Source organism: Coenobita brevimanus, chromosome 19 (assembly GCF_032717465.1).
Source record: "Coenobita brevimanus isolate Jiangsu-jjx chromosome 19, ASM3271746v2, whole genome shotgun sequence".
NCBI classification, from domain to species: Eukaryota; Metazoa; Arthropoda; class Malacostraca; order Decapoda; family Coenobitidae; genus Coenobita; species Coenobita brevimanus.
Window position 1 is genome coordinate 30,469,005 of NC_136972.1, and position 26,559 is coordinate 30,495,563.

Sequence of the window (26,559 nt, forward strand, 5' to 3'; positions counted from 1 at the left end):
TACTGCATTTAAACTGCTATCTCTTCAAAATTTCCTCCTCATCTCCTTCAAAAGACATGATTTCCTGCATTCTTATTTTAGAGGACTTTCTAACTGTGCTGCTTCTGCCATTGTTATTTGCTTGTTCCCTTCTCCAGTTTTAATTACCTTTCATTTCTTCTTGTACAGTATATTCTTGATTCTTTGGGACATCCTTCATTTTCTTAATCAATTCTTCCTCCTCCATATCAGACATTCTGTTGACCCATTTACAGTACCACCAGTTACTGGCTGTTCTTACATTTCCTTTTATCTCTAAACTTTACTCATTATTCTCCCGTTCCATTTCATGTCATCTTCTGTCCTTTATCTTCCAAACTATTTTTGTTTACTTATTAATATGAAATCTCTTCAATTACCATATACAGGTACCCATATTTCACCTGTGTTAATTTTTATTCCTTCCTCTGTTCTAGCCTTCTTTTCTTCCAATATACATTTGCTTACTTAACATGTATTATTTACTGTTTAGCATCAGTTTGTTTTACCCTGTTCCAGAATCTTCTGTCTCTACCCATATTGTACTCTACCTAGCTATCTCACATAAATCCAGCCCTGTCAACCTCTTGTTATCTGGTCTTTAGCTATCTCAAATAATTCTGGAACTACTGTATTGGTCATTACCTATTTTGCATTCTCCCTAGCTACCTCACATAAATATGGTTGTTGCAGTCTTTTGCTATGGGCATTTTGTGTTCTCTCTAGTCATTTCACCTTCTTCTGGTCTCGTTTGTCTTTCATTATTTTGCATTTCCTTTACCCATCCCACATTCCAGCACCTTCTGTCTTTTGCTATTGTCTGTTTCACATAATTTACCCATGATCACTCATGTGTGTGCTCACTCCTTCTTCTTGTCTATCCTGACTCGTTCACCCGCCACGGTCTTCAGGATAGCCTTCACTGCTGGGGCATACAGTGGCCACCCGGCGAAGAATATGTGACCCGAAAAACATAATGACTGGTAGAATTTCCACCACCTGTGAAAAAATAATTTATGTTCACAATGCTGAATAAAATTACTACTACAGTACTACCACTACCACCACCACCACCACCATTACTACTACAGTACTATTAATCATCATCTCTGACACTTGCTTCCTTCCGGGAACCCCAAACAGGAGATGGGTGTGACAGAAACATCTTCAGGCTACTGTATCCTGAACTTTTTGCTTACATCCTAAGGACCAGGTGAGGTAGAATTCAGAAAAAAAAAAAAAAAAAAAAATATTGTACAGTATCTGAATAAATATCCTATACCCCTCTACTCTTAATAGGATGAGCTGGATCACACACACACACACACACACACACACACACACACACACACACACAAAAGCATATGAATCATCACAGTGCCTAATGTATGGAACCAAAGACCCATTCATTTTTTCAAGCAGTCAAAATTCTTGGCTTTACCCCACACATGAAATGAAACTCACTTATATGCTTCAACTTATTAAAAGGTTCTCATAACACTTGTGAGGTATGGTCTTTGCTTTAATGCAGGAATGTGCTTCTAAATACCAAAACTACTACTGTTACTTGAGAGGAGTATGTGGAGTGACGTGGAGGGACAGGTTGACGAATGAAGAAGTGAAGGAACGTTGTGGGGTAGATGTGGATGTGGTTGAAAAGATTAGGAGAAATACACTGAGGTGGTTTGGACATGTGGAGAGGATGGAGAATGAAAGACTGACTAAGAGGGTGTATGTAGGTGAGGTGGAGGGAGGGAGAGGGAGGGGTAGACCGAGGATGAGGTGGAGGGATGGAGTTGAGAGGTATATGAGGGAGGGGGGGGTGAGTTGGGGGGAGGGGAGTCAAATGGTGGGTGACAGAGTGACTTGGAGGCGTTTTGTCTGCGGCCACCCTTTGTGGGATTAGGGCGTCGGGCTATAGATAGATAGATAGACTACTGTACTTTACAACTGGTTCTATACAACAGGGGAACAGACATATCAGCTTTATAGGCAGCAAAACTACAACAGGGAATTATTAAGGAATCTAAAGCTGACAATAAATACCATATAAAAAGGCAATATATAATGAATAGTAACTGTACAGCCATTCAAGTCATCAATGAAGTGGCAAGGCCTGAAGGGCAACAAACTACACATCATCATCATCATCCAGACTTCCTCTCCTGGACTAACCTGTGTAGCTTCAGCAGTACAAATGGGCCAAGACAGTAACCCATAAAGATGACCACATAAATCTTCAGTACAACAAGCTTTATGTACTTGAGAGGCCCTGCATTGAGGACTGACACCAACCGTGGATACTGGTTCACAAAGTTCGACAGCTGGAAGAAATATTCATCATCATCATCATCCTGATCTCTTTTTCCCATATATGGTATTGTCCATACATATATTATTACTGGTAAACAACAAAATAAATAAACATAAAGGTAACAGCAAGTGCTATTTTACCTCCTGAGAGGTGTAAGGGTTTGAGGCTACATTGATGTAGTTTTAAAAAGTACGTCCTTATGGGATTAAGGTTAAAGACAGATCTCCTGATGGAGAGCTAGTAAATTGCAGTGCAGGCCCAAACAAAAGTTACTACAGTACAATGCAACAATACTCATAAGTCATTATGAAAAAAGTTACCCAAGCATCAGGTCAAGTATCTTAATGGCTTATCAAGACCCATCCATGGCTTCTTGAAACTCACGTCACGCTCAAAGTTCATGACGACAAACTCCATGAAGAAGCAGGCATAGTAGCCGGAGTGGAGCCCATGCCACACTGCCAGGAACACCAGTGCTGACACCTGTGACACATACCGGTTGTTCAGGAACCGCAGCCGCTTGTACACGTATCTGAATGAATGGGTATGGGGTGGAGACAAAACAGAGGAAAGGGAGGAGGAAACAAAATAACAGGGAAGGAGAGATGGAGATAAAATAAAAGGAATGAAGGGATTTTGATGGAAGTGGAAGACCAGGTGGAAGGAGAATAATGGCAAAAGGAAGGGGAAAAACACAAGAAGGAAAAGGAAGGAAGAGAAAGACAAGAACAAAGAAAGGTGGATGAAGATGGAGAAAGAACATGAAAGATGAAGGAAGGTGGAAGGAGAAAGAGGGAGGGGAAGGAAAATGATTAAAGAGGATGGGAATAAGACAGAAGAAGAAAAATCAAGGAAAGAGAACAAAGATGGAGAAAGGAGGAGAAAGGCAGTGGAAGGAGAAGAAAGACAGGGGAACGAGAGGGGAAAAAAAAGAAGGAAATACAAGAAAGACAAATGCAGGATGGGGAGAGGAGGAAAATGTGGGAATTATGAATGAATATTGAAGGGAGGGAGGAAGGAAAGGAAAGTTGAATGGAGCATGGAAAGAAGGGTGGGTGGGAAAGGGGGTGAGGGAGATTGTGATTTAGAGTTGGTGGGAGGAAGAGGGAAGGATTGTGAATGAAGGTAGTAGGAATGGAGAAATGTGGGGAAAATACATGGTGAAAGAAAGGATGAAAGACGAGGAGAAAGAAGAGCGTCAATAAAAGTTGGAGGGAGAAAGGGAGGAGGGAAAAGAAGAAATGCAAATGAGTTACAGGAAAGAAGGAAGATGCAGGAGGGAAAAAGAATGAGAAAGTTGAAGGAAGAAAGTGAGGGATGAGTGAGTGGGAGAAGACAAGAGGCATATATTAATAAACTTTTAGGAGTTTGATCCGAACACCATCTGGTCTTATTACAGCAAAACAATCAAAGTAAACGGAATATCAAATAACTGTATACTGACACACTAATTCCAGGATGTTATATGTGTCCTGAAATACATAAAAACCTAACATGTAATATCCGACTTAAAACCTTTGTTGATGTATTTTAAAGTAATATCCTGTACATGTACAGTACATATATATATATATATATATATATATATATATATATATATATATATATATATATATAATTGTTTTTTTACATCACAGCTAATAAAGATCTAAGGGATATGTAGTGCTTATAAGGGCAAGGTAAAACTTTTAAAAATCTGGATATTTACAGACAAAATCAACTTTTTTTTTTTTTTTTTAATGACTGTCCAAGAAATAATGACCTAGTGCTATGGAAGATCAGCCATGGTGTTTCTGTCTCATCAGACTGACTAAGAACAAGTGATAAACAGTCCTCTCTGAACCATCATTACAAACACGAGACAAATGACTGCCTCCACTGTTAATCTGTTTTTATCTCAATGAAAAGATGATCCAACAAGATAAGCTTCATTGGTAAGGTTAAGTGCTCTTTAAGGATTCTATGGTAACCGTTCCACCACTACTTATATTTATGGTTCATATGCTAGCAGGTATCACTGCCAAAAGTGACCGTTGAAAAAGAAACAGGAATGGAAGGTTCACTTGCTGTCATCTTGACAAAAAGCAGAGACTATGGAAGCACCCTAAAGTTATAAACAATTCTGGAAACTTATCTGAAAAATGAGATACCATGAACCACACACACACCATTTATCAACACTGAAATAATCATCAATAAAATAAGAAATAACAAAACAACATTCAACATGATGTTTCCAAAAGTTACCAAAATCAAACAAAATTGCCAACAAGCTACGAAAGTTATATACACAGCAAAAAATGACAATTACCATCAAGATAAAGGTTCCTTAACACAATTATAAAAAATAACAACAGAAATTACTTTCACAAGATATGAAAAAGATATACTTGTATATTTAAAAAAAATCAAAAGGTGCTAAGAATTAGATATCATCCAATTAACATTATCCAAATTCTTTATAAAGTGACGGAACTGGCCAAAAAATTTACCACTACATTCTACCTAACTCTGAAAAGTAAAACCAAAACAGGAACCAACAATGAAGCACACCTCACACAAAGAATGTTAAATGCGATACAAAGAGTCTCAAACAACACCATAACAAATTCCATGTGATATTAGTTTTCTTAACTTTTTCAGCCTGAGGACATCCCTTTTCATTTTGTTCCACTATTTACTTAACTTAGGAGAATCCCCCAATGGAGAAGGAATTAATGATGCTATATTTTACCCACTTGGTATACAAAGTCTTTCCTAAACAGAATAATACTGTTTAAAAACAGCCACACAGAGATCACATCATCACAGCACAAGGGATATTCAAGGGTAAAGAAGGAAACAGCAACATTAGTTATTCCTGTGATAACCAACACCACTGGCACACAAAAATCAGCATTCATCAACAAAGTGCTCTACCAGTACAACTTCTGAGCCGTCAGCAATGGAGAATCCTGGCTGAAAGGAAGGTATTAATAAAAGCTTTTAAGTGGATGTTGTGAAGATATTTATCAAACCTAAGGAGTAATGGGTTAGTCAGGCGTGGAAGATAAGGGGACATGAGATAGAAAGAAAGAATGAAAGAGAAACATTGACTGAATACCCAACCGCTTAAAGGATATAAACGGTAACCTCTCAATTATCTGGTGTAATTCAGCCAAGCCCTAAGCTGGTTAAAGGAAAATGCCAGACAGTACACAGTTCTGTACCCCCCATCAGCTCAATATTCAGCATTGAGCCGGATAATGCTATCAATCTCAAACCTTTATCCTAAAAACTTTCCCATGAGTACAAGATGAAAATTATGCATAAAATACAATAACATAATGATATCGTGCAGCAATACAGCACCGGTTGGCTGCCGTTTACAAGCTGGTTGATACACCTCAACACTGGATTTTGCACAAAACCGCCAGTTACCTCCCGTTTTGGCACTGGATATTGCATAATTTTGCCGAACATTGCATTAATAGAGCCAAGCCTGCAGTGACGGATTTTGTGTTTGGCCGGATATTGCAACACCGGATAATTGAGGGTTTACTGTGCAGTATGAAGAGTAGATAACCATCCTTGTAATGCACTATATTATCAAGTGACAATAGCACATGAGTGTTGATAAAAATACTGTGTGATGTGCAGCGCTAAACATGAAATGATCAAAACCTATGTGCTAAATTATTATAAAGTGGCCATTCATGTAACAGCAGTACAAAGAATGAATATGACTAGGGGAGCAAAGAGCATATTCTACAACCAGACTATCCAAACTACTCAGGAAATGGCTGTTGTTGTGGTGTCCCTAGCTCGTCTGAACTTGAAGTTGGCATCTTGAATCTGGCCTTATTCTACAGTTTGCCATCCTCCTTTCAGGAGATTATGGAAGGGAATGAGGGTCATTTATGTTACTGACTGTGAACAGTTCCACTATCCAGTCAGATTTGTTCCACCATGTAAAGGAATCCCTTTCCAACACCTATGGTGACTATAGAAACTAAACAATACACACACTCTAGCTATTCTTAAATCATTATGCAACAGACAAAGCTAATGGAACAAAGAACAAGTACAGTGTGATCATCAAATGCTATGTAGCTACAACACTATCCCAGTAAAGTAATACTACCTACAGTAACTCATATACCTACTGCACAACAGCTATCTAAATTACCAAGTAACTGATACGACTACTGAAGCCAAGACAAAATATTTTTGAAATGATCAAAGGCACTGTACTAGAACTAACTATATCCACACAGTACTGCAGCAACAAATGCAAATGAAACCAAGCTAATCTTGATCCCTTCAGTCCAATGACATGCTCTTAGTTTACTTTTGTTATCACCAGACGATTCTGAAAACACTGGTTGTACTGGCAGCGTTAGACACATTCTCCATTAACCCTTCACAACTTGATTTCTCACTCTACACAGGACAAAACTGTCTGAAGGAAACAAGTGGTGACATGGAGGTGAAACATGGTACGGCTGGCTCTTTGGGAACTGCCCCAAGTCAGATGCATAAAATAATAAATACATAGAATAATAAACTCAGTGGTAGGTGGTGGCGACCATCATCCACTCACCTGACATAGTGCTGCCTACTTCTTCCTTCACCCATATCATTATTTTTCTGTGTCTGCCCTCCTCTCTTCCTATTGCTCCCATCTTTCCTGTCACTTTTTATTACTCTTCTTTCCTTTTCAGGTGGCTTTACATTGAGTGACAAACCTAATGGTTTCCTGTAAGCCATAAAAGCATTTACAGTTCTGGGTGGTAACCATATAACCAACCCATGCATGTTCCCTATGTGTCAACAAGTGGGTTGGCAGAGGGTTTAGTGCACCTCCCTGTAAAACAACTAACTCAAAGTCAAATGGCCACCCCTTAAGGGATTATGGCATCTGGCTATAAAGAGATAGAATAATAAAAACTTCAAAATATATCACTGGACTGAAGGAATCACTAACCAACAGACAAGGTGGAGGGATTACAGGACAAAGGCTTACTTACTAGTCTATCCAACTGCAGGTAGGAGGTGGGAGTGAAGGAAGATGCGAGGGGGTAGGAAGGCTGAGGAAGCGGGAGCCTACTTACTGGGCGACCCATGCGTTGGTGTTAGTGTTGAACGAGGCAATCATGTTCCCGAATGACGTGGCACCCTCGTAAAGTCCAATCTTCACGTTGGCGCATCCATCCCAGCGACAGTTGCCCAGCGAATCACGGCCAGAGTACGACAATCCTACCCACAGTGACAGCAATGCAGGTGTGGGACCAAGGAAGGAAGGAAGGGAGGAAAAGAAGGACAGGAGAGGGAGAGACAGACAGACAAAGTGTGAGAGGGAAAGGAAGTGTAAGAGAGAAAACAAAAGGGAGAGTATAAAAGTAAATACAGTACTTTCCAATAAAAGCATGATGCCAATGAACAGAACAAAACAAAATCTGAGAAAAAGAAGAAATAGCTTAACCCCTTCACTATGATGACAAATTTTAGTTTATTCTTGCCAGATAATTATTCTCCACTTGGGAAAACCATCTCTATTGAAAAGGCAAACAGAAGCCATACACATCATCTCTAGTTTGAAGTCTTCAAAATTATGAATAAAATGGCCAGGAAACAGCAAAAATGTACTTTAAAAAATGAATCATAAGATTAAAGATATTAAATTAATGCGAGTGTCAACTGAAAGCAAGACCTGGGAATAACTCTGTAATTTTCATCTTGCCATCTCCTGACAGCTTTATACAGTGTAGGATAGATGCTCCAAACTAAGGGGGTCAGATAGAGCTTCAATAAATGCTTTCAATCCGAAAGGCACTTCCTGAACAGCATATACAGGTAATACTCTGGCAGCGGTAAGAATAAGCAAAAAATGATGTCGCCTGGATTTAAAGGGTTAAGAGGATGCCAAAGTGAAATAAGATGAGGAGTCTGGGAAAAGCAGGGCAGCTAAGGTGAAGTAAAATGAAGGGTAGGGGAAAAAATAGGGGAATCTGAAGTAAGACAATATGAAGCCAGGATGAAGTAAGATGAGGAGTTTGGAGAAATATAGGAAAGTTTGAAGTAAGACAATTTACACTGCACACAAGCTAAGCCTCACTGAATCCCAGAAGGCACAGCATATCTTGTATACAGCAAGCAGTCCATGCCTATGGCAACACCACACTAACAACATGGTCAACTGGAAAACTCAAATTCCACAACAAAACTACAAAACAAAATCCCACTAAAATTCGTCAAACTCAGCCCCATGCAACCAAAATGCCTAAAATACCTAAATCAAGGGAACATATTACAATACTCCTCCTCCTCCTCCTCCTAATCTTTTTTTCTTTCCATGAATGGAAAGAGAAAACATATATTCAGTTAAAACACAAAACTGTACACAAAAAACTGTAAAGTAAATAAACTGCAAAATCCACACAGCTGTACAAGCAGGACAAAAAATTTGCAAACAGTTTCCTCCTTGACAGTTTCTGATATTCAAAGAGTAGTGACAAGTAAGGACGGCTGAACAGAATGCTGGCAAGGAAATTGCTGGTAATTTTTTGTTTGTGACAATTCATTCGGAAGTCATTGTTTCTGCTCACACATTACCACTACCCCTACACTGGAGGACAGGGAAGAAGATGATGGACATCAGTATAACCAGGCAGTTGAGTCACTTGGTTATGTTGGTGCCATCACATGAAGGCATCCCTCCCCAGTTCCAGTGTAGCCTGCAAATACTGCTAACAATTCAAAGCCATGCAATACCAAAACAGCTACAACCACAAGAAAGTCCATCATACAATCATACACAAACCTGAAAGACTGGATACGGGCAAAATTCAAAATACCATGGCAAAAACTTAATGTGCTGTATGATGCAATTTACATAAGGAACAAATAAGGTGCCAGACAGTGCTTGTAGTGAAGGGTGACATCAAGGTACCTATGCATCTATAGTAAGACCTTGATAGTCACCTTTTTTTTTTTTTTTTCAATAAGCTCTTTCAATGTGATGACTAATTTTTTATCATATTCTTGCTACTGATACTGCATTATGCAGCTCTGAAGATACTTTCTGAACTGGAAGGGTAAAATATTGTTTTTATTTACCCCTTCACAGCTGTGTGATATTCTTGAACAGAATAAAATCATCTGGAAGTAGCAAGAATAAAACCAAGAGTGTCATTAGATGGATGGGGTTTAATCATCAGTTTTATATATACAGTGAACTCTCAATTATCCTCAGCCAAGCCATATGCTGGTTAAAGCAAAACACTGGATATTTCACTTCTGGTGCAACATTTGGCTTTGAGGCAGATATTGTGGTTTTATCAGTCTTGACCCTCCATCCTAAAAACTTTGCTATGAGTAAAAGATGAAAACTACGCATATTAAAACAACACAGTAATGACACAGTTCAGTAATACAGTACTGTACATAGCGTAATACTGCACTGTATGTGCTCACCAAGTTTTGGCATCAATGGGGAGAAACAGCACTGGGGGCTTTGCACTCGTAAACAGTAGAGTAAACAATACAGTACAAGGGTAGTTTAACAAGCACAACTGACTGCTAGGACATGAGCACTGACAGGCTATTAGCTTTGCAATACAATACAGTACAGTAACTTGAACATAGGACGCCACATAGTCAAAGCACCAGGGTTTTGCGACCGTATTGTCTTAACAATCACAACTGACTGCTAGGACAAAAGTACCTTACTGACAGGCTATTAGCTTTGCAATACAATACAGTACAGTAGCCTGAACACAGGACACCACACTGTTAGCCAAAGCACTAGGGTTTTGCGACAGCACTGTCAGAATACTGGATTGAGATGACGGATAATTGAGAGTTTACTGTATTTAATGAAAAGTCAAAGTTCCACTACAATCTACAAAGTCACTTCTCCATATTCCCATAATCAACAGAACCAGTTTCTATGCAAAAAGTTGTGATACTTTACAATACATACATGACTTATAACACAGACCACTTTTATTTTACTTTGCTAATCCTTTCAGTATGTCAGTACGGTTTTTCTCTTTTGCTTCATTCTTGCTATAAATAGATGATTTATTTAGCTCTGGAGAAACCTCTATGGCAAAAGACTTAATGAAGGCTATATCTGACCCATCCAATTCAATAAGCTACTCCACTGAATATATTATCAGGACATCAGGAGACAGCACAAATAAATATGACATCAAGGGACAGAAGCGAACAACTGGCAATCCTTTGTACCACATGCATGATCTTAAATCATGTTGGCAATACCATACAGTTTTCCATAACAAGTCAGTACAAACAACATGATGGGTGCAATTTAACTATCAGCCAATGAAAATATGAGTAATATGCACACAACTTTATACACTCTGGACCTGGAATATAAACTTTCACAAGGTGCTATCTAACTTAGTACACACAGTCCTTGTTAAACAGTACATCAGGACAGTTTCCCAAAATATCACAATGTTTTCCACTGAACTGAAACAGTAAATTAGGGGAGCTGACAAAATCAGCTTTATTGCTAGCCATGGAACTATTTAACCCCTAGGCTGCTGCAGCAGGTTCTGAGCTACGTTGTGCCCTGCTGTGCGGCTAGTTTGGGCAAAAATCGGTCATTTTCAACTCATGTTTGTTTACAGTTAGAGACAAAAAAATAAAGGTAAAAAGCACATGCATCAGAAGTCGACACCTTTCTACTTACCTACGAGCATGTTTGTGAAGAGGTAGAGCCTTTTACAGCGTCGTGGAAACAGGTTGAAGAGAGGTCATTTTTAGCTGTTTTTTCAGGTCAATGATTCTGTGGCTGCCTCGCAATTCACCCCGCGCGATTGCCACCAGCCCGGGGATGCTGGGTGACTCAGTAAACCACTGTGTGGCAAATCTGTGCTTGGAGGGGATGATACATACCGCATTCCCACCGAAATCAAAGGCGCAAAATTTAAAATCAAAGAGAGCCTTCTGAGAGGTCTGTAGCAGGCTATCGATAGGTCCGCCTCAGAGGCTCTTAGCAGCCAAAGGGTTAATAGACAAATTTTCTGTACCATTCACTCATGATCATGATGTTATGATTTTCCTAATCCCTTCAATATATTGTTCATATTTACACCTGGAGAGAACTGATCAAGCTAACACGCATAAGTCCTACCACCCGATGGTAGCTCTCTGTCACAATCACCTGCTCACCACTAAAAATCATTTCCAAGTCAATGTAAAATAAAGCCATCTGGTGGTAGTAAGAATAAACGAGTAATAGTGAAGTGATCTGGCTCACTCTTCAGAAGCAAGCCCAGCCACATGGAAATAAAGTCAAAATCTACTGTATGCTGAGATTCTTAACACTACTATCGATCTTATTAACTAAAGGCTATGGAATTTTTGTTTTCCCAAGAGTTTCTAGCAATTGTTGGAATGTAACTAGGTGATTTATCAATTATTTCAGCTTCCAGTCCATAGAAAACATCAGCTGTACCACTGCCAACCTCAATAAGGGGATTCCATAATGGCACCATATGATTCAATTTGAGTGATGAAGTCCTCTGGCTGAAGAAGTCAACAGACACAACACACTAGCAATATGTTCATATAATTTCTTGCAGATACAACAAAGCTCAGTTCCAACCAAACATCCAACTACACCAATAAGAGATGAGGATTAGAGGTAAATCATCAAAAAACAACAGAGATCACCACAACAACAAACCACCAGCTGATGTGAATTAGTGAAACATAGGAACAAATCAGGTAACCAATCCCTTCAACATCAAAACAACTACCGGCTAATCAGCCAAGAAACAACCAATTAATGTATTAATGCAACAACCAGTCAATGAATCAACATCCAGTGTGTTTGCAAACCAACAAATTAATCAACTGCCTACCTACCAGTCAAAACATGCAACTAATGTCAGTGCTAGCACAACCACTCATTCACAACAAACAACCTGTCACAGCAAACAATCAATTAAGTTGCAAAACATATTAATCACACCAAACAATAAGTTAACTCCTTGAACCCAGTGATACATTTTCCACTTTATTCTTGCTACTTGCAATTTCATTCAGTTTCTTTAAGTCTTTTTGAGTTTCGGAAGTCAGGTAGGGCATCCATTACCTCTATACAAAAGAAACCTCTCAAACTAAATAAACTGACCTGAGGTTAGCAATAACAATGGAAAATGGATCATCAGGCTGAGGGGTTAGAAAATTGTTATTGATCCTATTTTCACTGTTGTTAGTGTTGATGGTTAAGTAGCACAAACAACAAACCGATCGGTCAACAACCAACCCACCACAACCATCAATCAGGCACGACAGCCCTCCTCCTCCTCTCTGGATCCATATCGACTTACTGAGCGACCCATGCATTGGTGTTGCTGTTGAAGGACTGTATGATGTGTCCGAACTGTGTGGCTCCCTCGTACCGTATGATCTGGATATTTCTACACCCGTCCCACTGAGTCTCGCCACTCTTAGGGTCTTGCCCGTTGAATGCCAGGCCTGAGGTTTGTTGGGATGAGGTGGTGTTATGGCAGATATAAGGCTTCTCAGGATATGGTGGTGTTATGGTAGACATGAGGCTTCTCAGGATATGGTGGTGTTATGGCAGATATAAGGCTTCTCAGGATATGATGGTGTTATGGCAGATATAAGGCTTCTCAGGATATGGTGGTGTTATGGCAGATATAAGGCTTCTCAGGATATGGTGGTGTTATGGAAGATACCAAGTTTGTCAAGGTGGAGCATGCTCCAGTGTTAAGGCAGACAGAAGGCTCTTCAAGATAGAGTGGTGTTATTGTATATGGGATAAATGATGGTGTTATTCAGAGATGAAGCTGCATACAGATTAATGTCCTCAGCATGAGGACATCATTTTCATTTTATTTGCTATCTTCTAGCATTCATATTTGGCTAAAGATAGATTATTCAAACCAGAGTGATCAGATGTTTAAATTTTTAAAGGTCTTGACCATGCATGCATGTACTGTACAGTATGTACCATTTTCACCCACTGATGGCAAATAAAAGTGATACTGAGTGCCACGTAGTTCCAGCACTCCCAGTGCACCACCAACAAGAAATGTGGGCAAGTTTTCTGCTGTCTGTATGCCTCTCCTGTCACCAGCCCTCATCTATTTTGGGTGTGAATTTGGAATGGTAATTCCCCACCTGGGAGAGGCGCTTAACACTCCCAGGTCGTGGACTCAATCACATCCGTACACAATCAAAGCCTGGACTGAGACTACTACCTATTATACACAACTATAATCTAACCTGTGGGGCTGGCTGGACTCACCAGCTATGGATGGCAACTGATTAAGAAAGAAAACTCCAAACTCAAAACTGAGGCTTAAGGCAAAGGTTGGTGACAGTAAGGACATATGGTCATTTAAAGACTTGTCCAGATGGTGAACTGGTGGTGCTGGAGCTAATGGCACCAAGAACACAGCCTTTATTAGCCTCTTCACTCGTATGAGCCTCTCCTAGGCTGAATAAAACTGTCTGGTTAGGACAAGAACAAACTCTACCAAGATGTTACTGTAATACTAGTTAAGCATGGACCTGAGTCAAAGCATTTGCTATGAGCAAATAGTTAAGGCCTCAGGAATGCATTTTCAGTTTCATGAGGTTAACTGTTTTCTGGCTACAGTTGGATGGCAGTGCTAATGGGAAGGGAATGTGGAATTTTGAAGCACTTTTACATCTTCAGTCCAATTCATTCATTCATCATCCAATCCTACATTGCCCCATGAGGAGCATAGGAGCCAGAGGCTAGGCAAGTTGGTCCTGACATTTAAGATGGGAGTGACCAGCCTCACTCATCCCTGAGTGGCAGTACGTGAGCAAAAAACACCAACCACCCCTTGGATATAAACCTTCACCAGCTCAATCCGACTGGAGCTCCGTAATTACCCACTAAACCACCAGGCACCAAAATTTGGTTATATGGTTACTACCCAGCGTAGTAAATAGTTTCCTGTTGTACAGGAAACCATTTGGCTTGTCACCTACATGCAGAAGGAAGAGGAAAGAATGAAGGAAAGAAAGACAGAAGAGAGAGTGTAAAGTCACCTGTAGGCAGAAGGATGAGGAAAGAATGAAGAAAAGAAAAACAGAAGAGGATGGAAGGAAAGAAGGATGGCGATGAGGAAAGGGCAGACACCCGAGAGCAGCACTACATCGAGTGAGTGGATGGTGTCTTTTATTCTTGTTGTCTGGTGCTGGAGAGGGAAGCCTTCATGCGGTGACACTGATGTAGCTGGACTGTGGAGCTGCACATTTATACAACTGTCCCTCAATTCCCTCCCTATGCTCCCCAAAGGAGGCCAGTGGTCTGCAGGTGGGGGCAACTTCAGCCTGCAATCCACCCGGTTCACATTCAGATGAGCCTGGGATTGCAACTGTTACTACTGTTTTTGCTGTCTCAAATACTCTTGTCCAGCTTTGGAGAGAGACTCTTCAAATTGATGGAGTTAGATGTATCCTTCATTAACTCTTCCAATACCACAAGGGTTCTCCTGAATTTTACAGTCATCTAACAGTCGCAATAATGGAAGAGTAAAACATCATATGGTTGATGGATGTAAGGTTCCAAATTCTCTAAACAAATACTTCAACAGTCATCGCTTTCCTACTTATTCATCACAACCTTAACCTTTCAGTGTGATGACTAATTTTTTATTCCATTCCTTCTGCCGATTTTATTCACCTTGGAAAAGTCCCCTACCCGTGAATGGACTGAAGGTCGTACTCAACTCTCCCTGTTCCAGAAAGTCCATCATGTGCTAAATAAAACCAAGTATAAAATAAAAAGAAAGAATGAAATAATACCAATTAGTTCTCCCTCTACCATGTTATCTCATTCCTTGCTTTTTGGATCCTGTCTCATTCCATCCTTAGGGAAAAGAAAAGAAAGAAAAAAAATCCTGCAGTGAAGGAGCTGATGGAGTTTATCCTAAATAAAACAATCTGGAGGCAAAGAAAATAAAAAAGTACATCACTGGACTGACAGTTAACCCTTTAGATTTATTCTTGTTACCTCTAGACTATTTTATTCAGACATGGAGAGATTTACTGAACCAGAGGGATTATATGCAACCATCACCACTAACCCCTACAATACAAATACCTTTCCAATGTCAAATATAACCATGTGGAGGTCACACAACTATACAGTATTGTGCTATGTTGTAAAAGGTGACATACTCGTGACGGGGGAAGCAGAATGGTATTAGTGGTACTGGGGTGCAAGTACTGATATATATTTTTTCCACTGCACCAGAACTCTGATTATTCAAGATCTATTGTCTACCACACAAGAAAATCATAATGTATTTATTTATTCCACTGCCCTACAAGTCCCATCATTCAGGATTAATTTCCTTCCCTCTTCTAAAATTTCAATTATTCATTTTTTACTACATCATAGCTCTTATTATTCAAAAACTAACTCCCGAGAACAATCACATCATGTGCATTCTGGAGGCCAATATACCATCACAAGAGAATAGTTTCGAAACTTCTTTTTTCCTTCTACGAACACTTTTTGTCAAGTAACTAATATTAATATATAAATGAGTGGGATAAATTAAAAAAAATATAGTAAAATGAAACTGCAGGATGTTAAGTCCTCGTATATGTTGGTGATGTTTAAAAAATTTATGGTTCTTTCCATACTTGTAAACTGAGTCAAACTTGCAAATTGGCTTTATGGGTAGCAATACAACTTTCACAGCAAATATTTCAGTTAACTACTTTGAATTTAAAGACAAAACAATAATAAAAAGCAACATATACTGTGAACTCTCTGAAGCCTAATTTTTGGAACTATATACTTTTTTTTTTAAATATAAGAATAAAAAAATAAAAAAATGTGCTTGATAAGCTTCAAGCACAAGCAGATAATTGGATTTCTGGCGCAGTGAGCAATATGTCAACTTTCTGTCTCATGCATACCAGAAACAAATGTGGGAGCACTTCAAGCCAAAAGAACATACAAATTTTTTTACAGCACTCAACAGTACCATGCACTTCTAGCAGTGGAAACAAAGCATTCACATTCTGTACAATACACTACAAAGTATTATTATATTATCTGTACAGTACTTCAGTGCACAACACAAATGCCACACAGTCATGCATCATCCCACTATGTTCATTTTTTACATGGTATATAATACAAATATCCATTTTATCCCTCAAGCATAGGAACATCTTTTGATCTATTCAGCTTTAGAGACAGCATTTCTTCTTAAATGGAGTAAAAACATTTAACATTAAAACAAAGAATTACGTCCTCTGCTATAAATTACTGACTAGCAAATTGATTATAAAATTCAATTGCAGGGAAGAATGTAATGTACAACTCGAGGTTCTGTAGTGTTTTATAAGTAATTTATATATTCAAGTACTGGTATATCACAACATATGCTTTATCAATGGCATTTTCTAGTCTCTCATCCATGGCAGACAAAACTCCCATGGTACCCTAACCTGACTCACATGGAAATGAATGAAGGGACATCAAGTGAGTTTTTTATATTACAGTATATATCCTTATATATCCAAGGCTGAACAAAAGCTTGATAATCTATCCCCTGAGGATCAGCAGTCCTCCTATATAGCAAACACCTTCACATGTCACCACCCCAGTGCTAAATATCCACCATCCATACTGGACACTTTCTTATTCATGACAGGTGGCGGTATTCTGTGTCATGATGGAGGATGCTGATAAAAATCAGCCAAGTAATTTCAGTCCCAGGGACCCTGGGACTGAATTTGCATTTTTAGACAACTTCTCTAATCATCTAACTGCTGCCATCACTTCTAGTTGTACGGAAGTCTTTCATTTTTGGTCAGCCAGGATGAGTTACAAGAAAATGGCGACTGATAATAAACAGATGCTTGAAACAAAGTAATAACAATTAATTAATTCAGCCCAAAGACATCTTTTATATCTCCTCATGGTTTTATTCTGCTTAGTAGAGATTTTTTGAACGTGACGATTTAGATATAGCCTTCGTAAACCCTTTCACTAGCAGATTTCTTCCATTTGCTGAATACAATCAAGCCACAGCCAACCATCTATGTATATCTTCCATTCCTTCACTGCCCTACCAGAAGCACAGTGGCCTAGGGATAGGTTATTCAGTCCACACATTTATGGAAAGAGTGACAAGTGGCTTTATGCTAGCAATAAACCCATACAGGCCATATCTAGTTGGAAGTGCCTTGATCCACTACACCATCATGCCTCCAATTGTTTGTTTTACTGTATGGCTGATAGTATCTAGAATACGAATATAAAAGATGTAAAAAAACTGAATTGATTAACTGCATAAAATGTAATAACAATTGTTGCCCCCTAACATCCAAATGACCTTGACCTCACCTGACATGATGCAGACACCCTCAGCAATCAGCCAACACGAGACATACTTGTAGAGAGTGATCTTGGCCCACAGTCCAACTAGTACATGTCGCTGCCACAATGTCAGGGCCTAAAAGAAGAGGAAGAAGACAATAATAAATGCATACAGCATAACAAGAAGTCAGTACCATAGAAATGAAGCTTATGTAGTGGAAAGCATACACCACAGTCATCATCAGTAATCAACTTCACCCATTTTCCCATCCAGAGATGAGGTGAGGTAGGTTCCAGAAACTGGGAAAGAGAAATTACTGTACAAAAGTAGACCTCTCAACCGAATGTACAATGATGATGATATGCTGTATATAACAAGAAGTTCAGCTTCAGTATATATGTATAAAAAAAAAAAAAAAAAAAAAAATCCATCCATCCATCCATCACCCAATCCAACATTGCCCCATGACAAGTGTAGGAGCCCGGGGCTAGACAAATTGATCCTGACGTTTGAGATGAGAGTGTTCTTCCTTATTTGCAATTTTGGGTATTTGTGGATTAATTAACCATCTCCAAATACACTAAGCTCTACTATGGGATTATATAACAAACTGTGTTGTTAAATCATCATCAAATTCACATTAAATATGGAGATTCTCAAATCTGATGATGCTTTGGGGCACTGGTTCCTAAGCAATCACATTGTTCAATTAGGTTGTAGGCACTGTTTTTAGGGGTGCTAATTATTTGCTGGATTTCCTCATTCATGGGGGTGTCTGTTATGCATTCCCCAAAAATACGGAAGGATCACTACAATTAACATTTCCTTCCTGTTCTGCTAATTTCTGGATCCACTACTTGGGGCTTGGTAAAATATCAAAATACAGACTTGGGAATGCTCATAAAAATAAAGAACTGATGCCAGTAAGCACTGTATAGAAATATATTCATCATCATCATCATCATCATCCAAACATATTTTCCATACAAGGTGAGGAATAAATAAAATACTCAGATTGCACACCATTAACTCTCCCCCTCTCTCTCTTTCACACACACACACACAGTAATTAAAACTCTTAAACCATTCAACCTCCACCACACACATTCCAATATCTTCATAGTAATTGCACTCTCTAAGCCTAACCCTCCAACACACTCATTCAACATGACTAATCTCCCCTCCTGCAAATGGTCATATATATACCAGTACAGATCATTATCTCTCTCTGTACTAGAAGCCTTTCCTAGGTTATATACAACTGCCTGAAGGTAACAAACAAAATCACCATACTGAACGGGTAAATGGACACCTTCACTGTAACAACACTTCTGCCCCATAACTAATCTCTTGCCATGGGAAGACAAGAGGATAGAGTATTGTACTTTTATCATTTAAAGGTTGATCACTTTACATCCCTAACAGCAGGGTTCAGGGCACAAAAACCTCTGGCCACCTACTTCGAATTCATTCATTCATTCATTCATTGCCAGACGCCATGTATCCCAAACAGGGTGGCCAAGGGCTTAGAGTTAATTGTTTTACAGGGAGGGGCACTATTCCTCCACCAACCCCACTTGTCACGTAGGGATGCCAACAGCATCTGGTGTTCCCAGGCGGTCACCCATCCAAGTACTAACCAGACCCAACGTTGCTGCGAATTGCTGTGTATATATGCATGACCATCTCCAACCCTGAGGCTTATATCACCAGATCACAAGCAAAACAGATAATATGAGCAGACTACTGAAAGCACTAAACTTCCTTTCCATTCCCAACCTCACCAAACTTCAAAATCAATGTGACCTTCTTCCTCATATATGGACAGGTTAAGAGAGAGAGAGAGAGAGAAAAAAAAAAGGGGGGGAGGGGGATTAAAGTATGAACAGCATGCTTAGAAAACTGACACTCATTCTTGCCGTAATCAAGCCTCTGGAATCCTGAATCCATCTCACAGGCTGAAATCAGCCCATTCACTTTCTGATATTTTTCTTTATAGATTCAACTTACACTTGAGAATTTATTGTATGACTTACATTAAAGTCCTCTGAGTTGATGAATGCATCAGGGAGCCAGCTGATGCCCACTTGGTAGATGGCCAGGTACACCAACCCAAGTCCTCCACGCATCACTCCTGGGATCATGCAGGGCGGCAACTCACATCCCATCAGTGTGCCCTGTAGCAGTGACACTGTAGCTAAATGAATCACAATTCCCATCCCATTTCCCAATAATGCTAAATAATGTGCAAACGGCAATCATGACCACCATTACTGTATCATCTTTTCAGCACCAAACTCCAGACTTTGGCAGCACTATAAAAAGAGCTTTAAGATGACTTGCAATAGTGGTACTTTGTTCTTTTAAATTCTAACTTTCGTTCTGTGATAATACAACACTCAGTTAATTTCTATAAGTTGGGGAAATTGTTCTAAAGCCAAACAATATTGTCTATCACTGACTAATAAAAAGTAAAGAAGATATCCTTAGGTTCATGAAGTTATTGCAACTGTTTCTATCCCTGCAGTCCTAGTGATATTCTTAAGAAAGCTGAAAAAAATAGTCTGTTGACATCAAGAATAAAATAATATCCCTTTCTTACACCTTATCCTGCAATTCCTCCTCTCCTCCATGTACTGTACAGACACATGTGTTCCATCTCCAATCATACCTGAAGAGAATCCACACTGGGGTGAAACAGCTGTCTCCAGAGAGGCTCTACCATGGGGAGAAACAGCTGTCTCCAAAAAGGATCCACACTGGGGAGAAACTGTTCTCTCTAAAGAGGATCGACACTGGGGAGAAACTGCTGTCTCCAAAGAGGATCCATACTGGGGAGAAACTACTGTCTCCAAAGAGGATCCACACTGGAGAGAAACTGATGTCTCCAAAGAGGATCCATACTGGGGAGAAACTACTGTCTCCAAAGATGATCCACACTGGGGAGAAACTGCTGTCTCCAAAAAGGATCCACACTGGGGAGAAACTGTTGTTTCCAAAGAGAATCCACACTGGGGAGAATCCATCTCCAAAGAGGATCCACACTGAGGAGAAACTGCTGTTTCCAAAGATGATCCACACTGGGGAGAAACTGCTATCTCCAAAGAGGATCCACACTGGGGAGAAACTGCTGTTTCCAAAGAGGATCCACAATGGGGAGAAACTGCTATCTCCAACAAGGATCCACACTGGGGAGAAACTGCTAACACAATCTCCTAAAAGGATCCACACTGGGGAGAAACTGCTGTCTCCAAAGGGTATCCACAATGGGGAGAAACTGCTGTCTCCAAAGAGGATCCACACTGGGGAGAAAATGCTACCACTAGCTCCAAAAAGGCCCCACACTGGTGAGAAACTGCTATCTCCAAAGAGGATCCACACTGAGAAGAAACTGCTGTCTCCAGAGAGGATCCACACTAGGGAGAAACTGCTGTCTCCAGAATGCACAACATAACAACTATCGTACCTTAACAAAGTCGAGGTAGCGCCTCATGGAGAACTGTGGTCCCACCATGAAGGAAGCAGGGAAGTATGTGTGGCCAGCAATCTCCACCAGGGATGGGGTGAATCCCAGGGCTGTCTTCTGCTGGTCACTTGACAGGCTGACCTGAGTTGAGGCAGATGAAGATGTTATCAAGGAGCCACACATGAACTTGGAGGAAATGCAGCTATATCAGGACAGAGATGAGGATGATACCAACTAAACAAAGGATTTTATTAAATATGACTATGGCACACATCCTTATCATTTACAGATGCTATTTATGAACACCATACCAATTTATTACCCTTGTATGTTGTTCATATGAAGATGCCATGCCTACTAACATGAACCATCCATCCATAACTTGAATAACAAAATCTTGTCTCAACTATGAAACAACATACCTTGAAACAAAAAATAAAATAATACAATTCCTAATACCTATCAACTAAAACAGCACTAAACAAACACTGACAACAGACAACAGTGCTTAAAAAAAAAAAAAAAAAATGTTCTGGAAGTAAACAACCTTACCAAAACAAAGTAAGCACTACAAAAAATATTAAGATGAGTGGATGGATGAATGGTTCACAACCTCCACAACATTTTCCAACAATTACTCACCGGGTCTTTTTTTCCATCATAGACATCGTAAGTGAGTGCAATGAGCCTGAGAGTAAGGACACAGTGTGGCATACTCCATTTTATGTCATATGTGTCTGTTCCTGTCAGGTAGTAGCCTGCAGAGAGAGGGTAAAAAATATTGTAGTAATGGTATTGTAAATTAGGGGAAACCAACATACCCAGTACAGTATACAGCACGGTATTACAAGCAGCAATGGAGGTTTCGTTTCATTTTTGAAGGCTCCAACATGCTTGCATGCATCAGCCTTGGTCACCTAATGGCAGCTCTCCATGCTGCCCAATCTCTGGCAGCTTCCCTATTTAATCCCTTATCCCTGAGGTCACACTCGTCCCACATCTTTTTCAGTCTACCTCTCGCTACCCTACCCTCAATATTAACACTTCCCACTTTCTGCACCCAATTTTATCATCCCCCATCCTCTACACATGCCCAAACCATCTCAGTCTACCTCTCCTCATCACAACAACATCAATATACTCCAGTCCCATCCTACCTCTCAACTCTTCCATGGTAAACTTAGCTCTCCCAGGCCTTGCAATCAGGGACGCACTGCACATTCCCCTAATCATTGCCATTTCTGTACATTTGAGCCTGCAAATATCCTCTTTCTTTACTGCCCATGTCTCGCTACCATACAGCATTACACTCCTAACACATGCCACATACAAAGATCCCTTAGCATGGAGGGAGAGCCCTCACATTGTCAGGAGAAGCAACAGCTCCCTGAGCTTCTTCCAACCACTCCCCACTCTAGCCACTGAGCTAGCTCCAGCCCCACCTCCAGCACATAACACATCTCCTAAACAACAACTCTTCCACACACTCAACAGACTCACCAGCAAGTCCAATCCTTTCATGCCTGGCAATCTCCACATGCTCTCCCCAACACAGGAAAAAAGAGAAAAAAGAAAAGAAAAGAAAAAAAAAAAGCAACAAATACCATAAGTCTTACAAATGTGAACATACCAACAAGCAGGTAAGCCATCTGGAAGACAAAGGAGATAATGACGGAGGCGAGCGTCCCTCCAATAGTCAGAAGAAGCAACCACGCCACCATGATACAAACTGCCGAGTGCACCACATTCTGACCTGAAACACATGGAAACATCATCAGTGTTGTCACTGTCATCATCATTATCACAAGTCTTTTTCCTACTTAACGCTTCCAATGAATGAAATAAAAAGAACACCATCCAGATCCATGGGGTTAGGAGTACAGAGAAAGACTGGCGACATACCATAGTTGAACAGTGCGATGCTGACTCCACTGGCAATGAAGTACAGGTGTTGCAGGTGAGGACTCTTGCAGTATAAGGTGTATCGATGTATCAACACTAGTGGGTACCCTGCAAACATAACACAGATATCAATACTCATCATATCAACTAATTAGCAATATATAACATGCTTATTAGCAGAAGTCTTTATACGTTTCTACAGACCAGATGGCAATCATCTATGTTAAACCACCATAACTTTCTCCAGCTCAACCAACTGTAACTAAATGATCTAACCATAACTGAAAAAAACTACAAAAAATAAAAAAAAAATGGCTAGAATAAATTACAAAATACAGTATGTCTTGTAAGATAGCCTGTAGCAGCCACCCCTAATTACCATTCCTGTATGTTTCTTAAATTTCACACTACAAAGACTATTAACTCTCATATTTTCAAGTCTTTCCTACCTCTGTAGAGATTTTGGTAATCCTGACTAGAATGAAAAACTCAGCTGCAAATTAAATGATTATCAATAAAGATTATCAATACCAGAGGGGAAAAAAAAGTTCAGAAGATATATTACAACAGGTTTAAATGAATTGGTCCGGACATAACATCTTTCAACAACCAAGCAGCTTTCATTAATAAGAGGGAGTTTTCCAGTATGGTAAAAATCCCATCCTACAGACCAAGAACAGCATCACCAGCTGAAAAATATGCTTGTATCATCATAACTATAATTGAGAGGTATATGAGGGAGGGGGGGTGAGTTGGGGGGAGGGTAGTCAAATGGTGGGTGACAGAGCGACTTGGAGGCGTTTTGTCTGAGGCCACCCTTTGCGGGATTAGGGCGTCGGGCTATAGATAGATAGATAGATTTTTCACTATGGATAGGATGAGGGTTAGGAGGCAATATGAAGGTATATACAAAAGTGGAAGAGCTATCAACACCATACCCAGTAAAATATGCAATTACACTACATTTACATACACACCATACCTCTACATTTATGCACTATACCTCCTTGTATTAAATGAGAAGTCTCTTGTCTATTACTCAGAGTTTAAAGGGTAATACTTTGGTGGCATGTCAGGATACACTGGAAAAAACAGGACCGGTAAGAACTATAGTGAAAGGCAAGGTAAGGTATGGTTGGTTTGGTAAGGTCATATAACATTTTTCATTCCTAAATGCATCAGGTAAACTTATCCGATGTCGTGTAGACGGTACATAACGCAACACGGTGCAGGTGCGCCAGACGGTTGTGCAGGATGCTGAAATGTGGATGCCATGACCATGTGCATTATGAAGTGAGATAATAAGACTGGGATAAACACTTCAGGCACCGTCTCTCACATTCCTCATAAATACAGACAAAGCACCGGTGGGACATGAGGACATCTCGTGTCAACATTAAACATTTATAGCAACAGATCCGTTCAAATAAACACTGAACGCCGAGACGAAACAACGACAACCACTCATCTCTTTCCTCATTAGTCGACGAAGTAAAGCCCTTACCTATTAATATTGATATAAGGAGACGCAGTGCCGGCTCCGGGGCTCCCAGTAAGTTAGCAAAAGCTTGGAGGAAAGAGCGATCGTCTGCCATTACCCCGGCCATGTTTGTTGTCGATGGATCAGCTGATGACGACTGGTGTGATGGTTCCACAGGGGCACCAGACACAGATATTTCTTGACCTCTCTGGCCACGCTCATCAACTGAGACGCGAACGTTATCTGATATCTAATCTACAGTAAGTGTATAGCACAACAGTCTCGAAAATATTGTTCTATGGCCGCATGCCACGATTTACTTTGCTTGAGGTATTCTATTTAACTTACGCGGTTGCTAAAACGTTAATGGCACAACAATTAATTCTATATATCCGAGGTATAGGAGCTCGAAGTTAGTTGTTCACTAGCATAAATTTAAGGGTATATGACCACCTACTGCCCTATATGCTACAACTTGATCAGAAAACGTCCCTTCATCTTTAGGGGTTCGATCAACGCACTTGGCAGGGCATCGCCTAGGAGCGATTTAAGCGCAAGACCACTAAGGAATATTAAAGAAAAGAAAATCATGCAAGTCATAATCTATATTAAATGATGGAAAGACGAAGACCATTGTATTCTCCACGTGGACACTGAATACCGGTAACAAAGTGCGATTTCTTATCAGTGGGCTGATAGGAGCACAGTTCACGGTCGCCATGTAGGCTATGCGACGTTCATGAAATCACCATGTGCACAAACTTGCTGTACGTTGAATATTACTTTCATGGAAATGTGAGGGAAAATCGGTGACATGTTGTTATGAACTAAATAGGAGAGGTGGAGAAAGTCAAAACCTCTTGCAATGTCTCGGTGCAACGTTGCAAGCCAAATATAACAATATATAGGCGGACCAGATGAACAGTTACCAGTCCAAGAGATCAGAATTTTTACGAGCAAGTATTCTTTAATAGTTAGACCTGTTTCTTAGACAATGTACACCAAATATAACTTAAACCTACAGTTGCATTGCCTTATTATTCTATCCCCTGATGCTCGAGAGGGAAACTTTACGTGGTGGCGCCATGTAACCAAACTCCAGAGTATAACAATGTCCTTCATCTCCCTCAATGGCTCCCGAAAGGAGGATGGTTGACTGCAGGTAAGCTTCAGCCTGCAGTCCACCGGATGCATGTTCAGATGATCCTGGGGGCAAGCCTGGGAGCACAACTACAGCAGGTTTTATCTCCTTGTCTCCAGTGACCCCCTGTCTACACCCCCTCTACTCTTTAGCCTCTTCACCCCAAGAACGTGCTTTAGTTTATCCCTTCAAACGCCGGGCGATTTTATTAATTAGACTACCGGAACTGTTACCTCTTTCTCTCTCTCTCTCTCTCTCTCTCATTATGAATGAGTTGTTATCCTATCTGCGACTTGTAGATTACGTCGTCTGTGCTCGCCCATCTGAAGTATATATAGATAACACACGAAACGTTCATTAACCTTAGCATGATCAAGATTATCTTCCTTTTGTAGCCTATTTCCCTTAGCTCAGTGGCGGAAGGAGACACTACGGTCTACCTCATTCATCGTGATTATATAGCGCCGATTAGCCTATCTAGTGTTTATTCTTGCTGCACTTCAGTGGCAGCATAAGACAATACTACGGTTCTAAATCGTTTTCATAGCACTACCCCGTGACTAGCACCATATTCTAGTGTTAATTTCTTACTACAGCTCAGTGGCAGAATAAGACAATACTATGGCTCTACATCCTTTTCATAGCACTTCCTCGTGACCAGCATCATGCCGGTGTTTAATCTCTTGCTACAACTCAACATTCACGACGTACAAGGTATGAAGTGTAATATGAAGAATAAACGGCAGAGGACGAGATGCTATGATGTGTCCTATGCCAACATAAAAATAAAGTGGTGTGTTTGGCCAGACGATAAAAATGTGATAAAAAAAGTGATGATAAGTGATGTGATAAAGGGATAAAAGTGACCCTTGA

At 40.1% G+C, this 26,559-nt stretch overlaps 1 protein-coding gene across 1 annotated transcript; it reads right to left on the reverse strand.

Moving 5' to 3' along the window:
* Positions 1–341: 341 nt before the first annotated feature.
* Positions 342–24,672, reverse strand: nes (lysophosphatidylcholine acyltransferase 3 protein nessy). Its single transcript, XM_080266227.1, has 11 exons — positions 24,570–24,672; positions 23,066–23,173; positions 22,794–22,916; positions 21,806–21,921; positions 21,164–21,304; positions 19,734–19,874; positions 17,724–17,832; positions 12,682–12,829; positions 2,717–2,864; positions 2,194–2,342; positions 342–1,017 (listed from the first exon to the last, which is right to left on the reverse strand). Exons 1-11 carry the CDS (start codon positions 24,670–24,672, stop codon positions 879–881), a joined length of 1,425 nt encoding a protein of 474 aa, XP_080122353.1. The 3' UTR covers positions 342–878.
* Between the last annotated feature and the right edge of the window lie 1,887 nt (positions 24,673–26,559).